Source organism: Leucoraja erinacea, chromosome 7 (assembly GCF_028641065.1).
Source record: "Leucoraja erinacea ecotype New England chromosome 7, Leri_hhj_1, whole genome shotgun sequence".
Taxonomy (NCBI): domain Eukaryota; kingdom Metazoa; phylum Chordata; class Chondrichthyes; order Rajiformes; family Rajidae; genus Leucoraja; species Leucoraja erinaceus.
In genome coordinates this window covers 33,933,239-33,956,381 of record NC_073383.1, presented here as the reverse complement: position 1 = coordinate 33,956,381, position 23,143 = coordinate 33,933,239, and the positions used below count along the sequence as shown (strand labels likewise).

The 23,143-nt window shown below is 42.4% G+C and overlaps 2 protein-coding genes across 5 annotated transcripts in view; both read left to right on the top strand.

Annotated features, from left to right (window-relative positions):
• Nucleotides 1-11,699, top strand: part of mcm3ap (minichromosome maintenance complex component 3 associated protein) — a 57,450-nt gene extending 45,751 nt beyond the window's left edge. Inside the window, exons 22-29 of the mRNA XM_055638194.1 lie at nucleotides 1,979-2,237; nucleotides 3,680-3,777; nucleotides 4,840-5,230; nucleotides 5,320-5,586; nucleotides 6,204-6,333; nucleotides 9,503-9,700; nucleotides 10,844-10,985; nucleotides 11,085-11,699. Of these exons, the coding sequence (XP_055494169.1) occupies nucleotides 1,979-2,237; nucleotides 3,680-3,777; nucleotides 4,840-5,230; nucleotides 5,320-5,586; nucleotides 6,204-6,333; nucleotides 9,503-9,700; nucleotides 10,844-10,985; nucleotides 11,085-11,267 (1,668 nt within the window). The 3' untranslated portion in view covers nucleotides 11,268-11,699. The remainder of the gene's footprint in view (nucleotides 1-1,978; nucleotides 2,238-3,679; nucleotides 3,778-4,839; nucleotides 5,231-5,319; nucleotides 5,587-6,203; nucleotides 6,334-9,502; nucleotides 9,701-10,843; nucleotides 10,986-11,084) is intronic.
• Nucleotides 11,700-15,125: 3,426 nt separating this feature from the next.
• pcnt (pericentrin) overlaps nucleotides 15,126-23,143 on the top strand; it is a 171,847-nt gene continuing 163,829 nt past the window's right edge. For 3 of the 4 annotated variants that reach the window (XM_055638193.1, XM_055638191.1, XM_055638190.1), the window contains exon 1: nucleotides 15,127-15,372. In XM_055638193.1, the coding sequence (XP_055494168.1) occupies nucleotides 15,332-15,372 (41 nt within the window). In that variant the 5' untranslated portion in view covers nucleotides 15,127-15,331. Of the gene's footprint in view, nucleotides 15,373-23,143 lie in introns of all 4 variants that reach the window. The other variant, XM_055638192.1, reaches the window with a different exon arrangement.

The window sequence follows — 23,143 nt, the reverse complement described above, 5'->3', positions numbered from 1 at the left end:
CAGGTGCATGGATAGGATGGGTTTGGAGGGATATGGGCCAAATGCACGCAGGTGGGACTAGTGTAGATGGGGCATATTGGCCGGCATGGGCAAGTTGAGTAAAGGGCCTGTTTCTATGCAGAATGCCTTTATGTCTAGTATTCCAACCTACTTTCAGTTAAAAGCAAAAAAGCAATTGACGTTAATTGCTTGCTGTTCCTACATGTTTGATTTATACAGTTTAACTCTGCAAATGTAGGTAGCTCACTGATACAACTTGTGTGAATGTAAGAGTTTTATGGTCTTGTATGATCGGTTAGAAATTATTGACTAGAAAATGTTTAATGTCCTAAGAGCAATGATTCTGACTGGTTTAATCCTGTACTTTTCCAGGGCATCATAGACTTGATGCAATGCAAAACACTCTTCAACCCCATGAAACAGATTCCAAACAGCGAGCATCATTGTCAGATGTAGATTTCATCAGAGAACTTGTTAAAATTTGCAGGTAGAAGCAGATGCAATTCCAGAAGCAAAGTATCAGAAAGTATAGTTTTTGACACGAGGAACAAAGAAACACAATATGTGTTATATGGTATGATTTTAAGAACTGAGACTTGACAGATGCTTTGGGGAAATCTTTTGGAGATTCAAGGTCAAGGTTTCAAGGTCAGTTTATTGTCACATGTACCAAATAAGGTATAGTGAAACTCGATTACCATACAGCCATACTAATAAAAGCAACAAGACACACAACTACATAAAAATTAACATAAACATCCACCACAGCGGATTCCTCACTGTGACGGAAGGCAATAAAGTCTAATCTGCTACCCTGTTTATTCTGTCGCGATTGGGGGAGTTGAACCATCTGCAGCCGGGTGATCGAAGCTCCTGCGGCTTGGAGCTCCCGAAGTTGGTCTCCAACCAGGGACCGTGAGCTCCACGATGTTAAAGTCTGCAGGGTCCCGTGGTTGGAGCTTCCAAGGTTGAACCCTGGCAAAGGGTTCGCCAGCTCCAGGATGGCAAGTTGAAGCTCCCGAAGTCGGTCTCCAGCAGAGGCCGTCAGCTCCTGGCTGTTAGGCTGCAGTGCGGACGGAGATACGATATGGGAAAAAAAATCACTTCTCCGTCGTGGTAAGAGATTAAAAATAGTTTCTCCCTCCCCCTCCCCCCCACCCCCCGCATATAGCAAGCTAAAGAACACTAAAACATACATTTAACACATACCATAAAACAACAAAGAAGGATGGGATGAGACAGACTGTTGGCCAGGCGGCCATTACGGGCGCCATCAGGTGATTCAACGTTTAACACTGACTGAAGTGCATTTTAACAATGCAGTTAATAAAGCGCACTACATAAACTATTGAATATAAGATCTAGTGATTCACAAGACATTGGAATCTTCAGTCGTATGTAAACTGCCTCAGCAGGTCAGGCAGCATCTGTGGAGGATAATGGATGGATGACATATTAGGTTGAGACCCTTCAGCCTGAATAAAGGACAGCTCAAATGTCATTTGTCCTTACGAGTGAGGGAATTATGCTGAATGTGTATAATGGTTCAAGCTGGAATAGTGTATCGAGTTTTGAACTATACTTTTGTAAAGATGAGAAGGTGTATGTGAATGCTTTACCTTTACATGCTAACTGTGTAAATATGGGGTAGTCCTGCTTTGACAGAAAAGGCAAAGAAAAAGTATGAAGGCTATCAATAGAATAAAGAGTGAAAGACCGATAACTAGAGAGCATAGATCGAAAAGTGGCAAAATAACAGAGGTGACATACAAATTAAAGAAATTTATTTCATGTGGTTAAAACTTAGAATTCATTGCCTGATGGTGTTGCAGATATAGGTCTAATAGCTGTCATCTGAAAGTAGTTGGATAAATACTTGAAGAGAGGAAGAGTAGTGGAGTGGGTAAGAACTGCTAATAACAGAATGAGTTGATTGGTCTCCTGCTCCATGTTTAGTGATCTGTGACTGTCTCAACAGGTGACCAAGGGCCCTCTGAGTGACACGGATGTGGATGCAGTAGAACAGCGAAAGGAGCTTTTGGGAACAACAGCCCTGATTCTCTTGCTACCAGCTTGTGTGGAATGCTCAGACCAGGAAGAAGAGGAGGTGTACTGGCTCTCTGCTACGCTTCAAGTCACACAGCTCTTGCAAGCAAAACCTTTAAATCCTGCAGTTCCACTGGTCATTCTTGTCCCTAGAGAAGGAAAGTCATTGAATGAAGAAGAGGTGATAAATGGTAAGGTGCAGAATCAATATTTACTTCTGAAATAGGAAAGTAAAAGCTAGAAAATGCAGAAGTTTATGTTAACGGTACTAAATTTACTTAACTGTTTTCAGACAGTAGAGTATAACCATTATAAAAATCACAATGCAGCTCTTAACTGAATTAGGTTAAGTGTTTGGTCACCCAATTTAGTTTCCAAAAATTAATTATTGTCCTTAAGGGGTCTCATGAATATAACTGTACTGATTCAATGTGACCAGGGAATCTCTGCGGGCACCAAGTGACATGGTACGACTAATTTTGCAGTTGCTGGTGTGAAATGTTGGATTTAATTACCAACTTCTTCATTTTTCATCTTCACAATGCCTGATTACCTGGCAATGTTTGAATGGAGACTAGGAAATGTCTTCTGATGCTCCCATATCAAATGTGGTCACCAAGCATTTGAGAAATATGATGAAGAAATAAAGATGTAAGCAATAAATAGCTAGCAGTGCAAGGTATACAGGAGATTCAGAAAGATGAGTGGGACAGTTACGTACTGTAGCTCAGTTGTAGGTGATCGTAAACTCTTGGTATGATTTGACTGGACAACACACAAAACAAAGGTTTTCTCTATCTCGGTAGCTATGGCAATAATAAACTAAGCTGAAACTGAACGAGTCACAGCCCACCAACCAGACGAGGAAGTGTTCATTTCTACTCTTTGTATTTCTATGTTAACTCAATCCACACTAGGATATAACCCCACTGCTGCTCCCCACAATTCCATGTGCTCTGCCTGCTTCCTTCGTGGTACCTGTTTGAAAGTCTTATAAAAATCCAAACATAACGCACTCACTTAGAGATAAATTGTGTCTCTGAATCACTCAAACATGAATCGAAGTTGACTGATTTTATTTTGACATGTGTATTGGAGATCTGTGTATTTTGCAGAGTTAAAAGATTATCAGGAACTGTAGTGGAATAATGTGTGTGATGTTGGGTGTAATGTAGAACAGTCTGAGATAATGGGTAGGCAAGTGCTCATGAAAAGAATCTTCACTGGACGGAATTGCTCTGTTCTGGTTCAGTGTAGAGAATGAACCAATTGCCAAGGAGATATCAACTATTAAAAAAACATGGGGGTTAGAAATAGGAGTTATAGAAAGGATTAGCTTTGTTTGTTTGGTTCCATGCTTGTGTGCAAATCTATTTGAGGTGAGGCCCTTCTGAACAGCTTGTACCCCAGTCTTCTTGTTCAGTATTAAGAGTCAAAGGTATTTAATTGTCATTGGCACCGAAATGGAACAATGAAGTTTATACTTGCCGCAGCATAAGGCAAAGTGTGGACTTTGGGATCTTTGTGCTCTGTGCATTGTAACTAATTTTACTGGGATCCCGGGGATGTAGGCAGATATTGGAAAGGAACTTCCATTGATCCTTGTATGATCCTGATATCTTTTTTTATAAAGGTCTAAAGCTTGAAGCGCTGGTGGCTAATCATCTTGTGTCTGAATTCTTAATTGTCCCAATCCCAGAGAAAATCAACGATCTTCAGGGATCAAACCAGGTAATGCTACCTCACAGACTATCATACAAACCAACCTCCTTTCCATTGCCTCCATTTACACCTCCTCAGCAAGGCCACCAGCATAATCAAGGACAAGTCACAATCTGGCCACTTCCCCTTCTCCTCTCTCCCATCAGGAAAGAGGTATGGAAGTATGAAAATGCACACCACCTGATTCAGGGAGTTTCTTCCCAGCTGTTATCAGGCAACTGAACCATACTACCGACAATGAGAGAGCAATCCTGAGCTATTTTGTATCTCATTGGAGACCCTTGGACTATCTTTGATCGGACTTTACTTGACTTTAGCTTGCATGAGCTGTATTCAGATGACTCCTCATGAAGCTAACTTAGAAAAGAGCAAGGTTTAACAATGGTAATTGGATATGGGACTACTACTCTAGTTATGTGTAGTGATAATTTGTGAGTTGGCTACGTCCTAGCATGATCTGAACTGCAGTGTTCTTTGGTCTGCTCATATTATGTGGTTACTTCAGTGCCCTTTGAAGTGGGGTACTCAATTAAGTAAGAATGAACGACTCCCTCCACCACCACTTTGGCAAACCAAGAATAAATACAGCAGCTGTAGGTTAAAATAATTTCCCAGTTGAATGAAGATTATTTCACATTCCTGGAACATAGCTCCTCTGTGATCTGGAGCACTTGGTCTATTCGTGTTCCTCCAATTGTTGCATCAAATTGGTCTCATTCTAACAAGGTGACTTGCAATTCCATATGTGATCTTGTGTGAATCTAGGACTATAATTGTGCTTGATTATTCCTGGATAACACCAGACCATTTAAGGACCATGGTCAACTGTTTTTTTTTAATGGGTTGAGAGTCTGCTTCATTTCTGTCAAGAAATAAATATTGCAGTAATCCATGGTGTGAATTAGAGTAGTAACAATATTTTGTTGTATGGCTGTCTCCATTCCTAATGTGCACCATGACACCGAATGGTATAAGATTTTGGAATGTTACAGCTTCTTTGTGGTGTTACTTTTGTATTGTTTACAAAAGTGGTTAACATGAATTAAATATTTTGATATATTTATTTTGTAGGTCTCTGCTGCAGTAAGTTGGCTTGCATCTCATTGTCCATTACCCCCAGAAGTCAGCTGCCAGACTTTGATGCAGTTCATTGAAGATGGGCTTTGCCGAGAATTTACCAACCAGTTTTACAGTGATAAAACTGAAAGGAAATCGGCTGCATTGCCTTCCCAGGATCCCAGGTGCATCATTGAGCTTTACAATGATGTGCTACGATTCCTTGCAGAAGTGATATCCTCTGAACAGTTATACAATCTTTCCTGGCCAGTGGCAGAGTTTTCTGGACCAACAGCTGATGGAATACTGGCACACACAGAGTGGAATTCTGGTAGCCACCTGGCATGGCTGAAGAATGCAGTGCTATCTTTTCAGCTGCCGTTGATGGATCTACCCCCCTTGCACGGTACAAATGTGATGCAACTGAAAATAATTAATTGGCTGTTGATCTCCGTGTATGATTGCAATAATATATTTATATTTTTTGTTCCTCAGCTCCATGGTCTAAGGTCTGTGACATGATCTTCCATTATGTGTCTCAAGTGCCATGGTCACACCAAGCTTGCCCACTGCTCCTTTCAAAGGTTGAACAACTCCTGAACAGGATCTGTGACAGGTGGAGAGAGAGCTGTTTCTTGATGCTGGAAGCCTCAGCAGACGAAGGGCCTTCAGTATTAGAAATACCCTGGGATGAAATCATTGCCTATTGCATTGATCATCGGCTAAGAGAGTGGAAGCCCTTGAACCCGCCCTGTGTTGCAGGTTAGATATACTTGTGTTTTGCATTCTAGTTGTTTCATGAAAGGATTAAGATTGAGAAGGAAATATAGATGGAAATAAACGGGAAATGATTTAGATTTCAGGGTTTGTTCAGAAAATTGAATCTTATTCTGCTTTTGGCATGTCCTTTTGAAGAAAACTATACGGTGTTTTCCCTTTGTTCTCTGTAACCAATTATATAATGAATAAAGTCATTTTCTGAAAAATGGGAATCAATTTGCGATTTAATAACTAAAGAAATTTGTTAATGAATATAGGAATTTTAAAGAGTTATTTAAGATGGTGCTGAAGCGCAATTAAAAGTATGAGATTGGTTTTGAAAAGAAATGTGATGCCACGGATAGGACATTGATTTGAGAACAGGAAACGGAGGAAATCAATACATTTTATTCTGGATAAGTGTTGTTCAATGATAAGAATATTGCTGCTCCTCAAAGATGAAATTGATTTGAATTATTGAAAACAATAATAACTTTGGTCAATGGCAAAAAAAAAACTTAGAACTTTTTAGAACTGTAGAATCATTAAAGTTTACAGTATAGAATGAAAGGAGATAAATATTTTTGGCTTGACAGTTTTTTAAATCATTTTTATTTCAGAAGCCGTGAGCGAAGATGGGCAGATCCTTATATATTATTTCCAGGATGACATTAAAAAATATAAAGTGCCGATAATATGGCAACAAGCACAATCACGTACCCAAATGGAAATCCAAGAAACCTCTAAAAGGTAAACGAGACAGTTGAGTAAAATTTAAGGTACACAAAAATGCTGGAGAAACTCAGCGGGTGCAGCAGCATCTATGGAGCGAAGGAAATAGGTGACGTTTTGGGCCGAAACCCTTCTTCAGACTGAAAATGAAAATGAAACTGAGTAAAATTTAAACCTGTTTTCCTACAGCAAATATACTGACGGCAGATTTTGTGGCAAGTTTAAAGAGCTGAAAAAAGATGAGGCTTTACAGTCATACAGTGTGTGTAGGAAAGTACTTAATGTAATTTGATGGGGGGGGGGGGGGAGATAATCTTATCTGAGATAAGTCGGTATTGCATCAGTACAACAATATTGTTGTTGGCACAATTCAGGAAAATCCCATATATTTACATATATTAGAGGCACGAGGATAAGCCTCTTGGGACCAAAGTAGCAGTCTCTGTCTGGAGCCAGAGGAGATGGAGAAGGTGTTAAATGAATGCACCATCTATATTTGCAATGGAGAACATTATATTTACTGAATTTAGGGAGGAACTTGCTATGGAGAAGTGGTATTAAATGTCTTAGCAGGCTTAAGAGACTAAATCCAAAGAACCTGGTCAGATGCATCCAAGATTGCTATGGAAGTCCAGACTGCTGTGGCTCTAAAAGATCTCTGGCACAAAATTGAGGTACCAGATGACTGGAGGACGGTAAATGCAATGCCTTTATTTAATAGGGCCATCTGAGATAAGTCGGTATTGCATCAGTACAATGGAACATAGAATAGTACAGTTAATGAACAGTCCTTTTGGCCCACAATGTCTGTACCACATATGATTCCAAATTAAACTGCCTGTATGTGATCCAAATCCCTCCATCTCCTGCATATCTGTGTGCCTATCTAAAAACCTCTTAATACCACTATTCTATCTGCCTCCATCATCGTGCCTGGCAATGCATTCTAGGAACTCTTTACTTACTGTGTTTAAAAGAAAACTTACCTTGCACCCCTTCTTTAAACTTTGATCCTCTCACCTGAAAGCTATATTCTCGTCTTTGATATTTCCAACCTGAAAAAAGCTTTTGTCTGTCTACCCTATCTATGCTTCTCATAATTTTATATACTATTAGGCGTTCTCTCAAAGCCCCAAGCTCCAGAGGAAACAATACAGGTTTGTTCAACCTCTCTAATACCTTCTAATCCAGGCAGAATTCTGGTAAACCTTTTCTGCACCTTCTCTGAAGTCTCCACATCCTTCCTGCAATGTAGTGACCAGAAGTGCACACAATACACCAAATGCAGCCAAACAAAAGTCCTATAAAATCCCAACATTAAATTATTGTGAAGAAAAATCATAGAAGGGTGGAATATGCACATGAAAAGGCATGTCAAAGATAGTCAACATGGCATTGTTACGGGGAGTTCAAATGTTGCTTATTTGCTTACATTTCTTTAAGAGATAAATTAATGTCTGAGGTTGGTGCAGATGAAGTGGTCTTTAATCAACTTCTGTATGAACACTACCGCCAAAGGTTGGAGCTCATAATCTGGGGCAATTTGACAATTGGATCTGAAATTGGCGTGGCACCGGGAGGTAGAAAATTATGGTAGAGGATTGGTTTTGCAAAGTCAGTGATGAATCATAGGAATTGGTATTTGGACTTATTGCTTGTCAGAGACATTAATAACAGATATGAATGCAGGAGGTATAGTCAGTGAGTTTGCAGATGACAAAAAGATTAGTGCCTTGTTAATGAGCAAGATTGTCTTTGGCTACAGAATGATATTGATCAGTTGGTAGGAAGGATTGTAGAGTCAAAGTTATACTGCACAGACACAGGCCATTGAGCCCAATTCATCCATGCTAACCGTTGCTAACTAAGCTGGTATCACTTGCTTGCACCTAGCTCGTATCCCTCAACCGTGCCTATCCGTGTACCTGTCCAAGCGTCTTTTAAATTAACTCTGTGTTAATAGGTTACATCTCTGATCTCTAAAAAAAAATTCCCCTCTCACCTTAAACCAATGCCCTCTAGTTTTAAACTTCTCAATGATGTGGAAAAGACCATGACTGTTCACCTTATCTATGCTGTTCATGAATTGATATTCCTCTAAGGTCACCACTCAACCTCCAGTCAAAAGTATTTAATTGCCATATGTGCTGGCCACAAAGCAATACAATTCTTGCTGCAGCTTTACAAGCCATTAACACGATGACACAACAAATAAATATCCAATAATCAATAATGCAATAAATGTATAGTCCGTAATACTAGACAACAGGCCCCCAATAATGCAAAAAAAAAAAATTGCAACCAAAATGAAGTCCATTACAGATCATAGTTGCTGAGGTAGTCGTTAGTGTTATACACTGTTCAAATGCCTGATGATTGCCGTGAATACCATGTTCCTGTACCTGGAATGAGAGTTTCCAGCATCCCGATGGCAGTAGCGAGATGACAACATGGGCTGGGTGGTGTGAGTATTTGATATTAACCATATAACAATTTACAGCACGGAAACAGGCCATCTCGACCCTTCTAGTCCGTGCCAAACACATATTCTCCCCTAGTCCCATATACCTGCGCTCAGACCATAACCTTCCCGTCCATATAACTATCCAATTTATTTTTAAATGATAAAAACGAACCTGCCTCCGCCACCTTCACTGGAAGCTCATTCCACACAGCCACCACTCTCTGAGTAAAGAAGTTCCCCCTCATGTTACCCCTAAACTTCAGTCCCTTAATTCTCAAGTCATGTCGCCTTGTTTGAATCTTCCCTACTCTCAGTGGGAAAAGCTTCCACGTCAACTCTGTCTATCCCTCTCATCATTTTAAAAACCTCTATCAAGCCCCCCCTTAACCTTCTGCGCTCCAAAGAATAAAGCCCTAACTTGTTCAACCTTTCTCTGTAACTGCCTTTTGGCAGTTATTAGCTGCCTTTTAGCTGCCTTTTGTTGAAGCAGTGGCATCTGTCGATCCCTTCAGTGGTGGGGAGCTTGGTATCTGTGATGGACTGGGCCATGTGTACTATTCTCTGCAGCCACCTTGGCCTGAGCATTTGGGACCATGTTCCAGGGGAAAAACTATCTTGGAAAATGATTTGGTTGCCTGAATAATGTGAAGTTTGTTTTGTTAACCAGTACATTTTCTCTACAGTACATATATCATTTGTTATTTGTCAATATTCACTTTCTAGGTTGTCAGAGAAGCAGGCTTGCTCTTCAATTAAGCAGAAATTGGACTTTGAACCAAATGCTGTGAAAGTCAGAGCTGAAGAAACACCTGCAGAAAGGAGTGTATCTGCTCTGGACATCACCCATACCTACTCAGCAGAGGAACTACTGCCAGAACTACTGCAGTCACGACTGAAAACAGAAAGAGAGGAAAATCGAAGGTGGAATAACTGAGAGTGCTTCCTGAAAATGACCTTATTAGCAAGGATGCATGCTGACAGCAAAACAAAGATTAGAATGGGAATGAAACTATCGTTATTAAGTAGTTACAGTAGTAAACATTGGTAGCACATGGATGGTGGGAGAACATTACCGACCTTCAGCAAATGCATGAGAAATATTGTTGAGTTTTACAAAAAAATTGATTTTGTAACAGCAATGGTAGCGAAACTCTCATTGTTGACTGTCATTACATGGTGAAAATTGAGATTCACTGCTCCTACATTGGATGAGTAATCTGTACCTTCAACAGTGTAATTACTGGATGTAAATGTGGATGGGTTAGTTAGTAAGTTTGCAGAGGACATCAAGATTGTTGGACTTGTGGACAGTGAGATGTGATCAAAGTATATGGTGGAATATAAATCAACGAGCACGTATGAGGTTACAGTTGATGGCAAGAGCCTTGATAGCATTTATGTTCAGAGGGATCTTGGGTTCAGATCCATAGGTCCCTGAATGTAGTACCACTATTATTAGAGTGGTAAAGAAGACGTACAGTATGTTTGTTATCATTTGGTTGGGGCATTGAATATGTCATGAAATCATGAAGCAGCTCTAAGATACATGGTTTAGGCTGCATTTGAAGTATGTCATGCAGTTCTGGTTGCCCCATAACAGGAAAGATGTGACTAGGCTTGACAGTCGGAACCATTTTCTCAGAGTGGAAATGTCAACGACTAGAGGTGAGAGGGGCAAAGTTTAAAGGAAATATATGGGGCACGTTTTTTCAGAGGGTGGTGTGTGCCTTCAAGCTGCCTGGGATGATGATGAAGGCAGATATGATAGTGGCATTTAAGGAGCTTTTAGATAGGTACATGGATATGCAGAGAAATGAGGGGTATGGTTATGTGCAGGCAGAGGATGTTTGTTTTCCCTTGGTATTATGTTCAGTGCAGATACTGTGGGGCCTGTTCCTGTGCTTGTACTTTCTATATTCTATGTTTAAATCAAAAATCGTAATATAATTGTACACATTCACAAATTATAATTTAAAAACATGAATATGAATTAAGTTAATGAGAATTACACTTAAAATCATAATAATTTAGAAAAAACTAAGTTTATGTTTGTGCCATTCCAAGATACGAGGAACAACTTAACCGCTGGCTAGATGACGGCCCTTTGGAACCAATTGCTCTACCCATGTACCTTCCACAGTCCTTGGCCTCTGCAGCTGAACTTGTCGTCCCCATGCCCCAAACTGCAGCTCCATCCTTGCCACAGGTTTACGTATCTTCCTACAACTATTTTATTATTTGTCTCACAACTCAATCTAAGATTGAAAACTTTGACATTAACTAGTGATTTTTTTTCTCTTCTCAGGAGGTACCTAGTAATGAACACAGTGAGGAATCCTATATGGATGGCTGTAATTGGCTAAACGATTCGACAATGACTTTATCGGACAAACTGAAAGAGTTTTCGAGGCTGATCCAGGTCAATCAAGAGGAAGAGATGACCTGTGAACGTCACCTATCAATTTTGCTGGACTTAACAGACACTTAACAGAATTAGCAGAAGAAGCCTATGTGTCATTTCTACTCGGCCTGAACATATTTTTCCTTATCCCTCGCTTTGAACATGTGCATTGCTTCTTTTGGGACACCCATGTGCATTCTAAGATTGATGTATAATGAATACCCCAGATAGGACTTTTTAAAGAAAATGACAATATTTTATCGTCAATCATTGATATTTCCCAATTAATTGTCGCTTATATTTGTTAGTTATAAACAACTTATTTTGTATTTGACTCAAAATCATGCTCACTGGGCTTGCTATCGAACAAATACAATATTTCTGGTAAATGATGTGAGCAGGTCTGTTATTCTAGATAAAACAGTAAGAAAATCCTATGATAAAAGTTGCAAATACCATCTGAAATAATGCTTCTTCAGAAATAAATATTTTGGCTATCAGTTGACTAGCTTTAAAACACTTTTTGATGTTGTGTTTTTTTTTCATGATACTTTGTCTGCTTTGGAAATGGTGAAATTGACTAAGTTCAGATTCTAAAGCATCTGAAAGGTACTGAAAAGTTTATATATTTTGTCTTCAGCATTGTATAAAGTGGGATGCTTTTAAAAGTGTGGTGACAGTTCAAGGTATGCATGTTCCTGTTGGAGTCAAAGTCAATGCAGGTGGGAATAAGGAAGCTTGGATGACGAGAGAAATTGAAACTGGTTAGGAAAAATGTGGCATAGGCCAGCTGAGATAAAATGTATCCCCAGAGGAGTTTAGGGGACTGAGTAGCGTACTTAAGAAGGAAATCAGGAGGGCGAAAGGGGCAGGAAATTGCTCTGGCAGATGATTAAGGTGAATACAAAAAGATTTCAGAAGTATATTAAGGGAAAGGGGGTAGCTAGAGAAAGAACGGGGTATTTTGGAAACCTAAGTGGTCATCTATGTGTGGAGCGACAGGAGATGGTCAACATTTTCAATGAGTATTTCTGGTTTTACCATGAAGAAAGATATGAAACTTGGAGTTAATGGAGATGTCGACAAGGTTCAACATGGTAGGAGAGATAGTTGAATGGATAGCAAATTGGCCCCATGGAAGGAAGCAGAGGGGATGGTGGAAGGTTGCTTCTCGGACTGAAGGCCTGTGACTAGTGGTGTGCCTCAGGGTTTGGTGCGGGGCCCATTACTGTTTGTCATGTACATCAATGATTTGGATGAGAACATACAGGACAAGATTAGCAAATTTGCTAATGATACAAAAGTTAGTGGTTTTGCAGATAGTGAAGATGGCTGTGAACGATTGCAGCACGATATGAATCATTTGGCCAGGTGGGTGGAGGAATGGTTGATGGAAATTAATAGAGAAGTGTGAGGTGTTGCATTTTGGGACGTCGAACAAGGGTAGGACCTGCACAGTAAATGGTAGGCCTCTGGGTAGAGTAGAGGGATCTAGGAGTACAGGAGAAGAGTGTTTTATTGTCATATGTCCCAGATAGGACAATTAAATTCTTGCTTGCTGCAGCACAACAGAATATGTAAACATATTACATAACAGGGGAAAACAAGTTGTATGTGTATATATGCACATGCACACTACTCAATAAATAAACAAATATAGTGCAATAATAATGATAGTCTGTTGTAGTTCAGAGCTTATTTGTTGTCGTGTTTAATAGCCTGATGGCGGTAGGGAAGAAGTTGTTTCTGAACCTGGACGTTACAGTTTTCAGGCGCTTATACCTTCTTCCAGATAGCAATGGTGAAATTAGTGTGTGGTCAGGATGGTGTGGGTCTTTGATGATGTTGGCTGCCTTTTTGAGGCAACTACTTCCATAGATCCCTTAGATGGTCGGGAGATCAGAGCCGGTGATGGACTGGGCAGTGGTCACAACCTTATGCAGTCTTTTCCGCTCCTGGACGTTCAATTTGCCACACCAGGCCAGGATGCAGCCAGTCAGTATGCATCGTTCCTTGAAGGTCGAGTCGCAGGTAGATAAGGTAGTCAAAAAGACTTTTGGCACTTTGGTCTTCATCAGTCAGTGTATTGAGTATAGAAGTTGGGAGGTCATGTTGCAGTTGTATAAGACATTGGTGAGACAGTATTTAGAATATAGAAACATAGAAAATAGGTGCAGGAGTAGGCCATTTGGCCCTTCGATGCCTGCACCGCCATTCAATATGATCATGGCTGATCATCCAACTCGGTATCCTGTACCTGCCTTCTCTCCATACCCCCTGATCTCTTTAACCACAAGGGCCACATCTAACTCCCTCTTAAATATAGCCAATGAACTGGCCTCAACTACCATCTGTGGCAGAGAATTCCAGAGATTCACCACTCTCTGTGTGAAAAATGTTTTTCTCATCTCGGTCCTAAAAGATTTCCCCCTTATCCTTAAATTGTGATCCCTTGTTCTGGACTTCCCCAACATCGGGAACAATCTTCCTGCATCTAGCCTGACCAACCCCTTAAGAATTTTATAAGTTTCTATAAGATCACCCCTCAATCGTCTAAATTCTAGCACAGGCGATGGCGATAGTCCCACAGGCGATTTTTTTCAGTGACTGTCATAGTCGTAACAGGTGTCAAAAAACTGGCGACTGGACCCTCTTATGACAATGTCTACAACAACCTACCAACTAGTCGACGTCAAGCTACCGACGACCCATTTGGACATCCACCTACGACAACCTACTTCCACCCGCGACAAGGTACGACCCTGTCAACAACAACTTAAGACAATTCATCGAAGTCAGCACCAGCGTCATCCTGGCTACACCCTACGACAGCACCTACATCAGGAGAAGTCAAGCTACGCTGATTTACGTCAAGCCCACTGTCGCAGAAAAGTTTTGAACATTTCAAAATCCAGCGGCAACCAGTAAAACCCTACGACTCTTTGGGCGACTGAGGCTACTCACGACCATACAGGCGACACCCCAGCGGCAGCCTAGTCGCCTAAAATATCGACTAAGTGGGACAGGGACATAAGCATGGCAGCGAGACCAAGTAAAAGGTCCGTCTGCCAAGACCTACTGGATCTTCTGATTGCTGATCGTTTTAATTCCCATTCCCAAAAAGGGGTGGAGATGGGAACTTAAGATGTGACGAGAGGTGAGATCGCGTTGCGACTTGATGTGTTTTTTATGACCGGGGGGGGGGTGGGGGACTTGGGGGGGGGGGGGGGGGGGGGGGGGGAAGAAGGAAGAGCGGAACTACGGGATACAGAGGTAGTATTTTAAAGCTAAAACGTCACGGTCTCATGATGAATATGGCTCGGCGTCTCTGCTCCTGAACTCATTTTCAAGTGATCAACATCTTGCAAGTTCTTTCTCCGCGTCCCTGATCGAGAGATGTGTAAAAAGGAACTGCAGATGCTGGTTTAAACCGAAGATAGACACAACATGCTGGAGTAACTCAGCGGGACAGGCAGCATCTCTGTAGAGCAGGAATGGGTGACGTTTCAGGTCGAGACCCTTCTTCCAAACATGTTGCTCTGACAACACGCGCCAGCTGCCGTCCCGCAGCGGGAGCACGAGCGGCGGCAACGGCGGGAGCACAGGGCTCATGCGCGCGCGCGGCGGCGGCACCTCGTTAACCGCCGCTGCTGTGTCGTTGGTTGTTAACCTCCGCTGGCATCTTATTGGTCATTGACCTCCGCTGGCATCTTATTGGTCATTGATCGCAGCTGGCATCTTATTGGTCATTGACCGCAGCTGGCATCTTATTGGTTACCTTGAGTTTCCCGGGATCGGTTATCCTTTACATGATTGGTTGACACATTGACCAATCGGTGTTTGGCAGTGCCGTTGGCGTTTGAAATGAGAGGTGGCTCGTATTCCGTGCAGGCTGATTGGTTGGAAGGTTCAACCGTCGCGCCTCCCGAGGCGGGGAGGGGGCGCTACCACAACTCCGTCTGCGTCACCAGTGAGAAGCAGCGATGTGATTGGTGAAGGACGGGGGCACTTGCTACGGTGTCGTAGCGGGTAGAAAGGCAGGCGCGGCGTTCGTGCGGAGCAGCCATGTTGAAAGCTTGGGTCTGCCGATGGTTGCTTAGCTCGTGAGTGCTGCTTGTGGAGTGTGTACTCAGTGTCTCTGATCATGGAGGATGCAGAGAGACGCAGGAAGTTGGAGGTTGCGAGAGCCAAGGTGAGTGGTGCCTGAAGACTGTAACTCCTCCCGTCGCAACAGGGTGGCTGCAGGGAGGTAGTGGCAGAACGGGGGGTGGGCAGGTGAACTTTTGGCAAAGGAATGGATGTGAACACCAGTTGCAGTCGGTGTAGATCCTCAGGTGTGTGGACGTGAGGTCGTGGTTTTATTAATTGTGGATTCTCGGTATTGTGAATACCTGGTTCTGGCTGATACTGTCAATCTCGGTGCTCTGTAGTGTGAAACTGGTCCAGGCTGCGACATTCTGTAGACCCTTGAGTATGCTGGATATGTGGACCTGGATACTACAGCCAATGTGGATCCTCGAGTGTGAACCTGGCTGTTGTCAATCTTGACAACCTCGGTGACTGCCAATCACCACCCCCCCCCCCCCCCCCACGACACTTATTATTATTTATTCAAATCATGTGCTATGTCGCTCTTCCAGGGAGATGCTAAATGCATTTCGTTGTCTCTGTACTGTACACTGACAATGACAATTAAAATTGAATCTGAATCTGAATCTTGATGCTCTGGAGTGTAGGACTGATCCAGGTTGCTCCATTCAATGTAGATCCTTGGTTATGGCTGCTCCTCCTAATGTAGATCTTCAGGTATTCATTTACACCGTGAAACCTTGTCACCAGCGATATAATATAGGCGCTTCAACTCAACACGCACATACTGACCGAGATGCCCCATCTAAGCTAGTCCCATTTGCCCACGTTTGGCCCATATTCCTCTGAACCCTTCCTATTAATGTACTTGTCCAAATGCTTTTTAAAATACACTTATAGTACCTATCTCAACTACTTAAAACTAAAAACTGGAAACGATAAAGATCAGGACAAATCAGGGCCGCAACTGATGAGCTCCTACAGAAAGGTTCCTTGATTGGCTGATTATTGGCTAGGGTAGATGTGATCCCAAAAAGGGATCCATGTTGCGAACTGGTTAACTGACTTTTAGTGGAGGAAGGGAGGGGAGGGTAAGTGTTTGTATGATTGATCTGTAGTTAGGGAACTCGGTGTTCATACTGCTGGGTTGTGAACTACCAAAGCAAAATATGAGTCGCTGTTCCTCCAATTTGCCTCACTCTGGCAACAGAGATGACCAGGACAGAAATATCAGTATGGGAAGGGTAGTTAAAATGGTTATCAACCGGGAGATCCAGTAGGCCCTGGTGGACCGAGTAAAAGTGTTCAGTGACACGGTCGCCTACTCTACGGTTTATCTCGCCAATGTACAGGAGCCCACATTGAGAATACTGGATGGAGACGATAAGGTTAAAGGAGGTGCATGTGAACCTCTGTCTAACCTGGACAGGACTGTCGCGGTTTTTGTATGGAGTTGAGGGAGGAGTATAAGGACAGCTGTTGCAGGGGAAAGTACCTGGGGAGCAGGTGGTTTAGATTTGGAAGGGATAAGTGAACCAAGGAGTTATAGAGGGAACGGTCTCTATGGAAGGCGGGAATGGGTGGATGGGAAGGTGTAATTAGTGGTGGAACCATGTTGGAGATAATGGAAATGTCAGAGGATGATGTGTTGGATGCGGAGGCTAATGGGGTGAAAGGTGAAGACCAGGGAAACTGTCCTTGTTGTATCTGAGGGGGGGGGGGGGGGGGGGGGGGGGGGAGCGAGAGCAAATCTATAGTACGCAAAGGAGACACGTCTGAAGGACCCATCTATAACAGAAGGGAGGAACCCATGTTTACTAAAGAATGAGAACATCTTGGATGTTCTGGTATGGAAAACCTCATCTTGGGAGCAGATGTGGCGGTGACAGTGGAATTGAGAGTAGGGGATAGCATTTTTGTGAGTGGCAAGGTGGGAAGAAGTATAGTCCTGATAACTGGTAGGTTTGTGGTAGATGTCAGTCAATAATCTGTCTCCTGTGGAGACGGAGAGAACAAGAAAGAGGAGAGCTAGGTGTCAGAGATAGTCTTGGTGAATTTGAGGGCAGGTTGGAAGTTAGTAGTGAAGTTCTGCACGGGACGTCAGTCGATAGTCTATCTCTTGTGATGGAGACAGAGCGTCAGTCAATAATTTGTCTCTTGTTCCCTACTCACAACATCTGGGAGTACCTCTGGGGAAAAGAAGTTGATCTCCTCACTGAATCTGCCAATGGCTTTAAATATCTGCTTCCTGGCTTTCATTCCAATTTTCTTCTTTCCAAATACTTAATATTTGATACACCCCAATTGTTTCTGCCTTTACCCTTATTTCTGATAGAAAAAGAGACAAGTTTATCCTGACTTTTGTCATGGCTACAATTTTGGTATTGGTTTATTATTGTCATCTGTACTGCAATACAGTGAAGTGCAGTTTAATGTTATAGCTACAGAAAAAGTGCAAGTTTTAAAAGAGGTGCAATGTTTTTAACAAGGTATATTGGGAGATTGGGGCACATTTTTAGCTTGAGAGAGGTCTGTTCAATAGTTTGATGGCAGCAGGGAAGTATTTATTTCTAAATCTGTTGGTACGTATTTTTAAGCTTTTGTATCTTGATCCTAATAGAAGAGGAAATGATTGAGGTGCAATTGGTTCTGCTTGTGTTGGCTGCTTTCCCGAGGCAATATAAATTGGAGATGGAGTACATTATAGGGGGGGGGGGAATGCAGCCAAGTTGTGATGCATTCTGATTAGATGCTTTCAATGGTGCATCTGTGGAAATTGATGAGTTATGCCGATTACTTTAATTTTCTGAGGATGTAGAGGCGTTGGTGTGATTCCTTGGCCATAGCGTCAATGTGGTTGTGCCAAGACAAACTTTGGTGATATTTATGCTTCAAGACTCTCAACAATCTCATTGATGCAGTCTGGGGCGTGTACTCCACGCTGTTTCCCCAAGTTGATGACCAGCTCCTTCGTTTTGTTGATTTTGAGAAAGACATTGATGTCTTGGCACCATTTGCTAAGCTCTCTATCTCCTGAATGTTGTCTTATTGTTTGAGAATAGGTCTGCCACATTGGTGCTATTTGCAGACTTGTAAATGGAGTTAGTGCAGAATTTGGCTACACAGTTGAATGTAAAGTGGCTGAGGATGCATCCTTGTGGGGCAACGGTGTTGAGAATTATCCTAGAGGTTGTTTTGGAGAGCTTATTTGTGTTGCTTGTGGCCACTAGGTCAAGGGGTTCAGGATCTAGTGCAGGATCCCAGGTCCAGAGTTTGGAAATGGGTTTGGTTGGGATTATAGTGTTGAAGGCAGAGCTATGGTCAGTAGTCAAGAGCGGGGTCCTTGTAATCCACATGATGATACATGGTCCCGTTGTGTTCTACTACTGAAGTGGGATCACGGTTGTACAGGTTGTTTCGAGAACCTAATAGTTGTAGGAAAGTTGCCATTCCTAAACCTAGTGGTGACTTCTGTACCTCCTGCATGATGACAGCAGTGAGAAGAATGCCTTGTCTGGTTGATGGTGATTCTTGATGATAGATGCTTTTGACGGTGGGGAGGATTGTACCTGTGGTGGACTGGGCTGAGTCCATCACTCTCTTTCCAAGAATTATTCCAGGAATGAGTGAGTTAGCATATGATGAGATTTTGACAGCACTGGGCCATCGACTCGCTTTAGTTACAAGGTTTAGGGGGGGGGGCCTCATTGAAACTTACAGATAAATGAAAGGCATAGATAGAGCGGATGTGGAAAGGTTGTCAGCAGGATAAGATTGGATAATAACCTGAATTATCTCCTGGGCTGGATGCGCTTTAAGTATTGGCAGGTGTCAAAGGTTATAATAATACACATAATAATAATATTATGGGGACAAGGAAGGAAAATGGGGTTAGGAGGGAAAGATAGATCAGTCATGATTGAATGGTGGAATAGACATGATGGGCCAAATACTCTCATTCTACTCCTATAACTTATGACCTTATTTATGATTTGAGTGTATTACTTGAAAACAAAAGCACAATGTATGTTCATGGACACCTTCCCCTTTAAAAATCTTGAATAGACAATCGTGCCAGCTGGTAGTCAAAAATGTGTGAGGGAGCCGGTTGTGCATAGAAAGGTAATAAGATGTCTGAAAAAGGGTCTTGAATGTCACCCATCCATTTTCTCCAGAGATGCTGCCTGACTGACCTGATTTACAGCAGCAGTTTGTGTCTGTCTTTTAGATACAATGGCCATATTTCTCATTTCAGTCAACTCCTGTAGCATTTTGAAATAGTTTTTGAAAGTAATGCTATATTGGTTTCCTTGTTAAATCAGCAACATGGTAGAGTGTAGTTTCTCAACTGACAAAACTTGTTTGAAATGGTTTTAGTTAAAATGTTTACACTCCTGTAGCATGTTAACAATGCGATTTTCTTGCTCATTGTGCTTTGATCTGTATCCTGAAAATACATGTTTTTATGGTCCTGAAGGTTGATGTTTCTTGAGCTTTACCCTGCACACATGGTGCTTGGACCATCCATAAATAAGGCCATTTTAACAGGAATAATTTGGTTGGTGATCTAATCTGGTTGTTGTTTTCCTGTTGGCGTGTAATCAGGCCAGAATTACATTGTTGCATAGACTTCGATGCACAGTTCACGAGGTGCAGGGTACTTTTATGTAACTCTGCACAAAATAATGTGCAGGAAAGAACTGCAGATGCTGGTTTAAATCAAAGGTAGACACAAAATGCTGGAGTAACTCAGTAGGACAGGCAGCATCTCTGGAGAGAAGGAATGGGTGACGTTTCGGGTCAAGACCCTTCTTCAAACAGAAGTTCACCCATTCCTTCTCTCCAGAGATGTTCCTGTCCCGCTGAGTTACTCCAGCATTTTGTGTCTACCTTCTACACCAATTAAATTGATGAAGAAGATTTCTGATGGAGCATCATTTGGAAGTGTGTTCAGAATGTGGTATAACTAGTTCTTGTTTGTTTAAATTGGTTTGTTTTAATAACAATTCTTACGTAATACAGAAGATGTTCTGATGTTGAGAATTTGCTTAGAAAAACATTTGTCTGAAAACCACAACGTCTATGTAGTGGCAAGTGAATGAACTACACATGACCACAAATCGTGCAATTTAGCCTCTCAACTGGTTCTGCCATTTAATTTTGTTGACAAAATATAGCTCTCCTTGCCATTTCTGTGAAATACATATCACCATATTCCACTGGGTGGCGCCTCGATGGCAGCCTCGCTTACAGTCGCTCAGTCCTTTTTGTCTTTTTTTTTGTTATTTTTAGTGTGTTTAAAAAGTTTGTTAATGTTTTCTGGTTTGTTTTATGTGGGGGATGTCGGGAAAACATTTTTTCAATCTCCAACATTGCTGGAGATGCGATTGTTTCCCGGGTCGTATCTCTGGTCGCTCTGCGGCCAAACATCATGGAGCTGGAGGCCTGCTCGGGACCGACTTTGAGCCCCACTGTGGAGGACGAAGAAGGGATGAGATTTAATTTTTTTTCGCCTTCCATCACAGTGAGGAATGTGGAAGAGTCACTGGGGTGGATGTTGATGTTAAAATGTGTTTTATGTGTTCTGATGCTTTTTATAGACAATTAGACAAAGTGGGACCCGTTAGGTCCCATCCCCATAGCGCGCGGTTGTGGGGGGGAGGGGGTGTGTCAGCAGCCTGCGGTGTCTCTCTCTCTCTCTCTCTCACACACACACACACACACACACACACACACACACACACACACACACACACACACACACACACACACACACACACACACACACACACACACACACACACTTTCCCCTCCCCCTTGATATATTAATATTATTAATTTGCTCCTTTTCCCCCATGCCCCACCCTATCCACTCATGCATAGCACCCAACTGCGCAGGCCCGGTTAGAGAGGGAGGGGGTAGAGAGGGAGAGGGGGGTAGTGACGGAAGGTAGAGGGAGGGGAGGAGGGTAGATATTGAGGGGTGGGGGGGGGCGAGCGGCGTCCCGGGAGGGCTGGTCCCCGAACGCAATACTCCACCGCTCACCCGTAGGTCCCAATACTCACCGCTCCCTAGAGTGGTAGGGGGGGGTAGAGAGGGAGAGGGGTGGCAGTGGGGGAGGGGGTAGATAGGGAGGGGGGAGGACAACTTGTTCTATTTGATCTTAGTCGGGTTGATTGCATTCGTGGAAACACATGAAGGGTGCAATCTCCCACCCCTGTCCCATTGTGATGTCATATGTAAACGAGATCCATTGTGATCGGATGGACAATAGACAATGTAGTGGCAGATTATTATATCGTTCAAGGAATCTTTCCTCTAGCCACTAAGAATGAAGACTGGGGTTAGGAGATGATATTGATATGCATCCACGAGCTCTCCAGAGACATTCAATGCCGTCCAAAGATAAATCTTCAAAATACAGTCTCTTAATTAATAGTTTCTTTATTGTCGTAGTAAAAACAGTAAGATTTTCATCCAAACTTCTTCTTGTTTAAGTACATTCTGATCTTTCTCGTAGTCAAACTCGTGCATGGTGGAAAGCTCTCCCCCATGCTTCTTCAAACTATAACTAAAAAACGAATTACTAGTTCATTTGCGCGTGAATCCCAGCCGCAAACTCACCTCCTCCTACGTAATAAATCCCACCCACATAATTACAGGCAGATAACATTTAACGGTAACTGGTTATAGTTATACTGAGAAGCTGAATGGCAACTACAGACATTAGATGCAGGAATAGGCCATTCGGCCCTTCGAGCCAGCACTGCCATTTAATGTGATCATCCACAATCAGTACCCCGTTCCTGTCTTCTCCCCAAATCCCTTCACTCCGCTATCTTTAAGAGCCCTATCTAGCTCTCTCTTGCAAGCATCTAAAGAATTGGCCTCCACTACCTTCTGAGACAGAGAATTCCACAGACTCGCATCTCCCTGTGTAAAAAAGTGTTTCCTCATCTCCGTTCTAAATGACATGCCCCTTATTCTTAAACTGTGGCCCCTGGTTCTGGACTCCCCCAACATCGGGAACATGTGTCCAGCCTCTAGTGTGTCCAAACCCTTAATCTTGTATGTTTCAATAAAATCCCCTCATCCTTCTAAATTCCAGAGTGTACAAGCCATGCCGCTCTATTCTCTCAGCATATGACAGTCCCGCCATCCCGGAAGTTAACCTTGTGAACCTACGCTGCACTCCCTCAATAGCAATAATGTCCTTCGTCAAATTCGGGGAAACTACACACAATACTCCAGGTGTGGCATAATCTGCCTTCCAGTTTTTGTCGCCAAAATTGATAACCTCACATTTATCCACATTAAACTGCTATCTAAATGTGCCGCTATTTCATCTTCTGTGATTGACCTGTTTTCTCTCTCCTGCCTTTCTTAAAAAGTGGGATAACATTAGCTACCCTCCAATCCACAGGAACTGATCATGAATATATAGAACATTAGAAAATGATCACCAATGCTTCCACGATTTCTAAAGCATTTCTAATGCTTCCATGATTTTCCTTAAGTACCCTGGGATGCAGACCAACAGGCCCTGGTGATTTATCATGCTTCATTTCCATCAGTCTACCCAACACCATTTCCTGACTAATGTGGATTTCCTTCAGTTCCTCCATCACCCCAGATCGTCTGGCCACTAGTACATCAGGAAGATTGTTTGTGTCCTCCTTAGTGAAGACGGAACCAAAGTACCTGTTCAACTCATCTGCCATTTCCTAGTTCCCCATAATAAACTTGGGCCCTTTTCAGTTTTCAAGGGTCCAACTTTGGTCTTAACTAATTGTTTCCTCTTCACATACTTAAAGAAGCTTTTACTATCCTCCTTTATATTCTTGGCTAGCTTACCTTCGTACCTCATATTTTC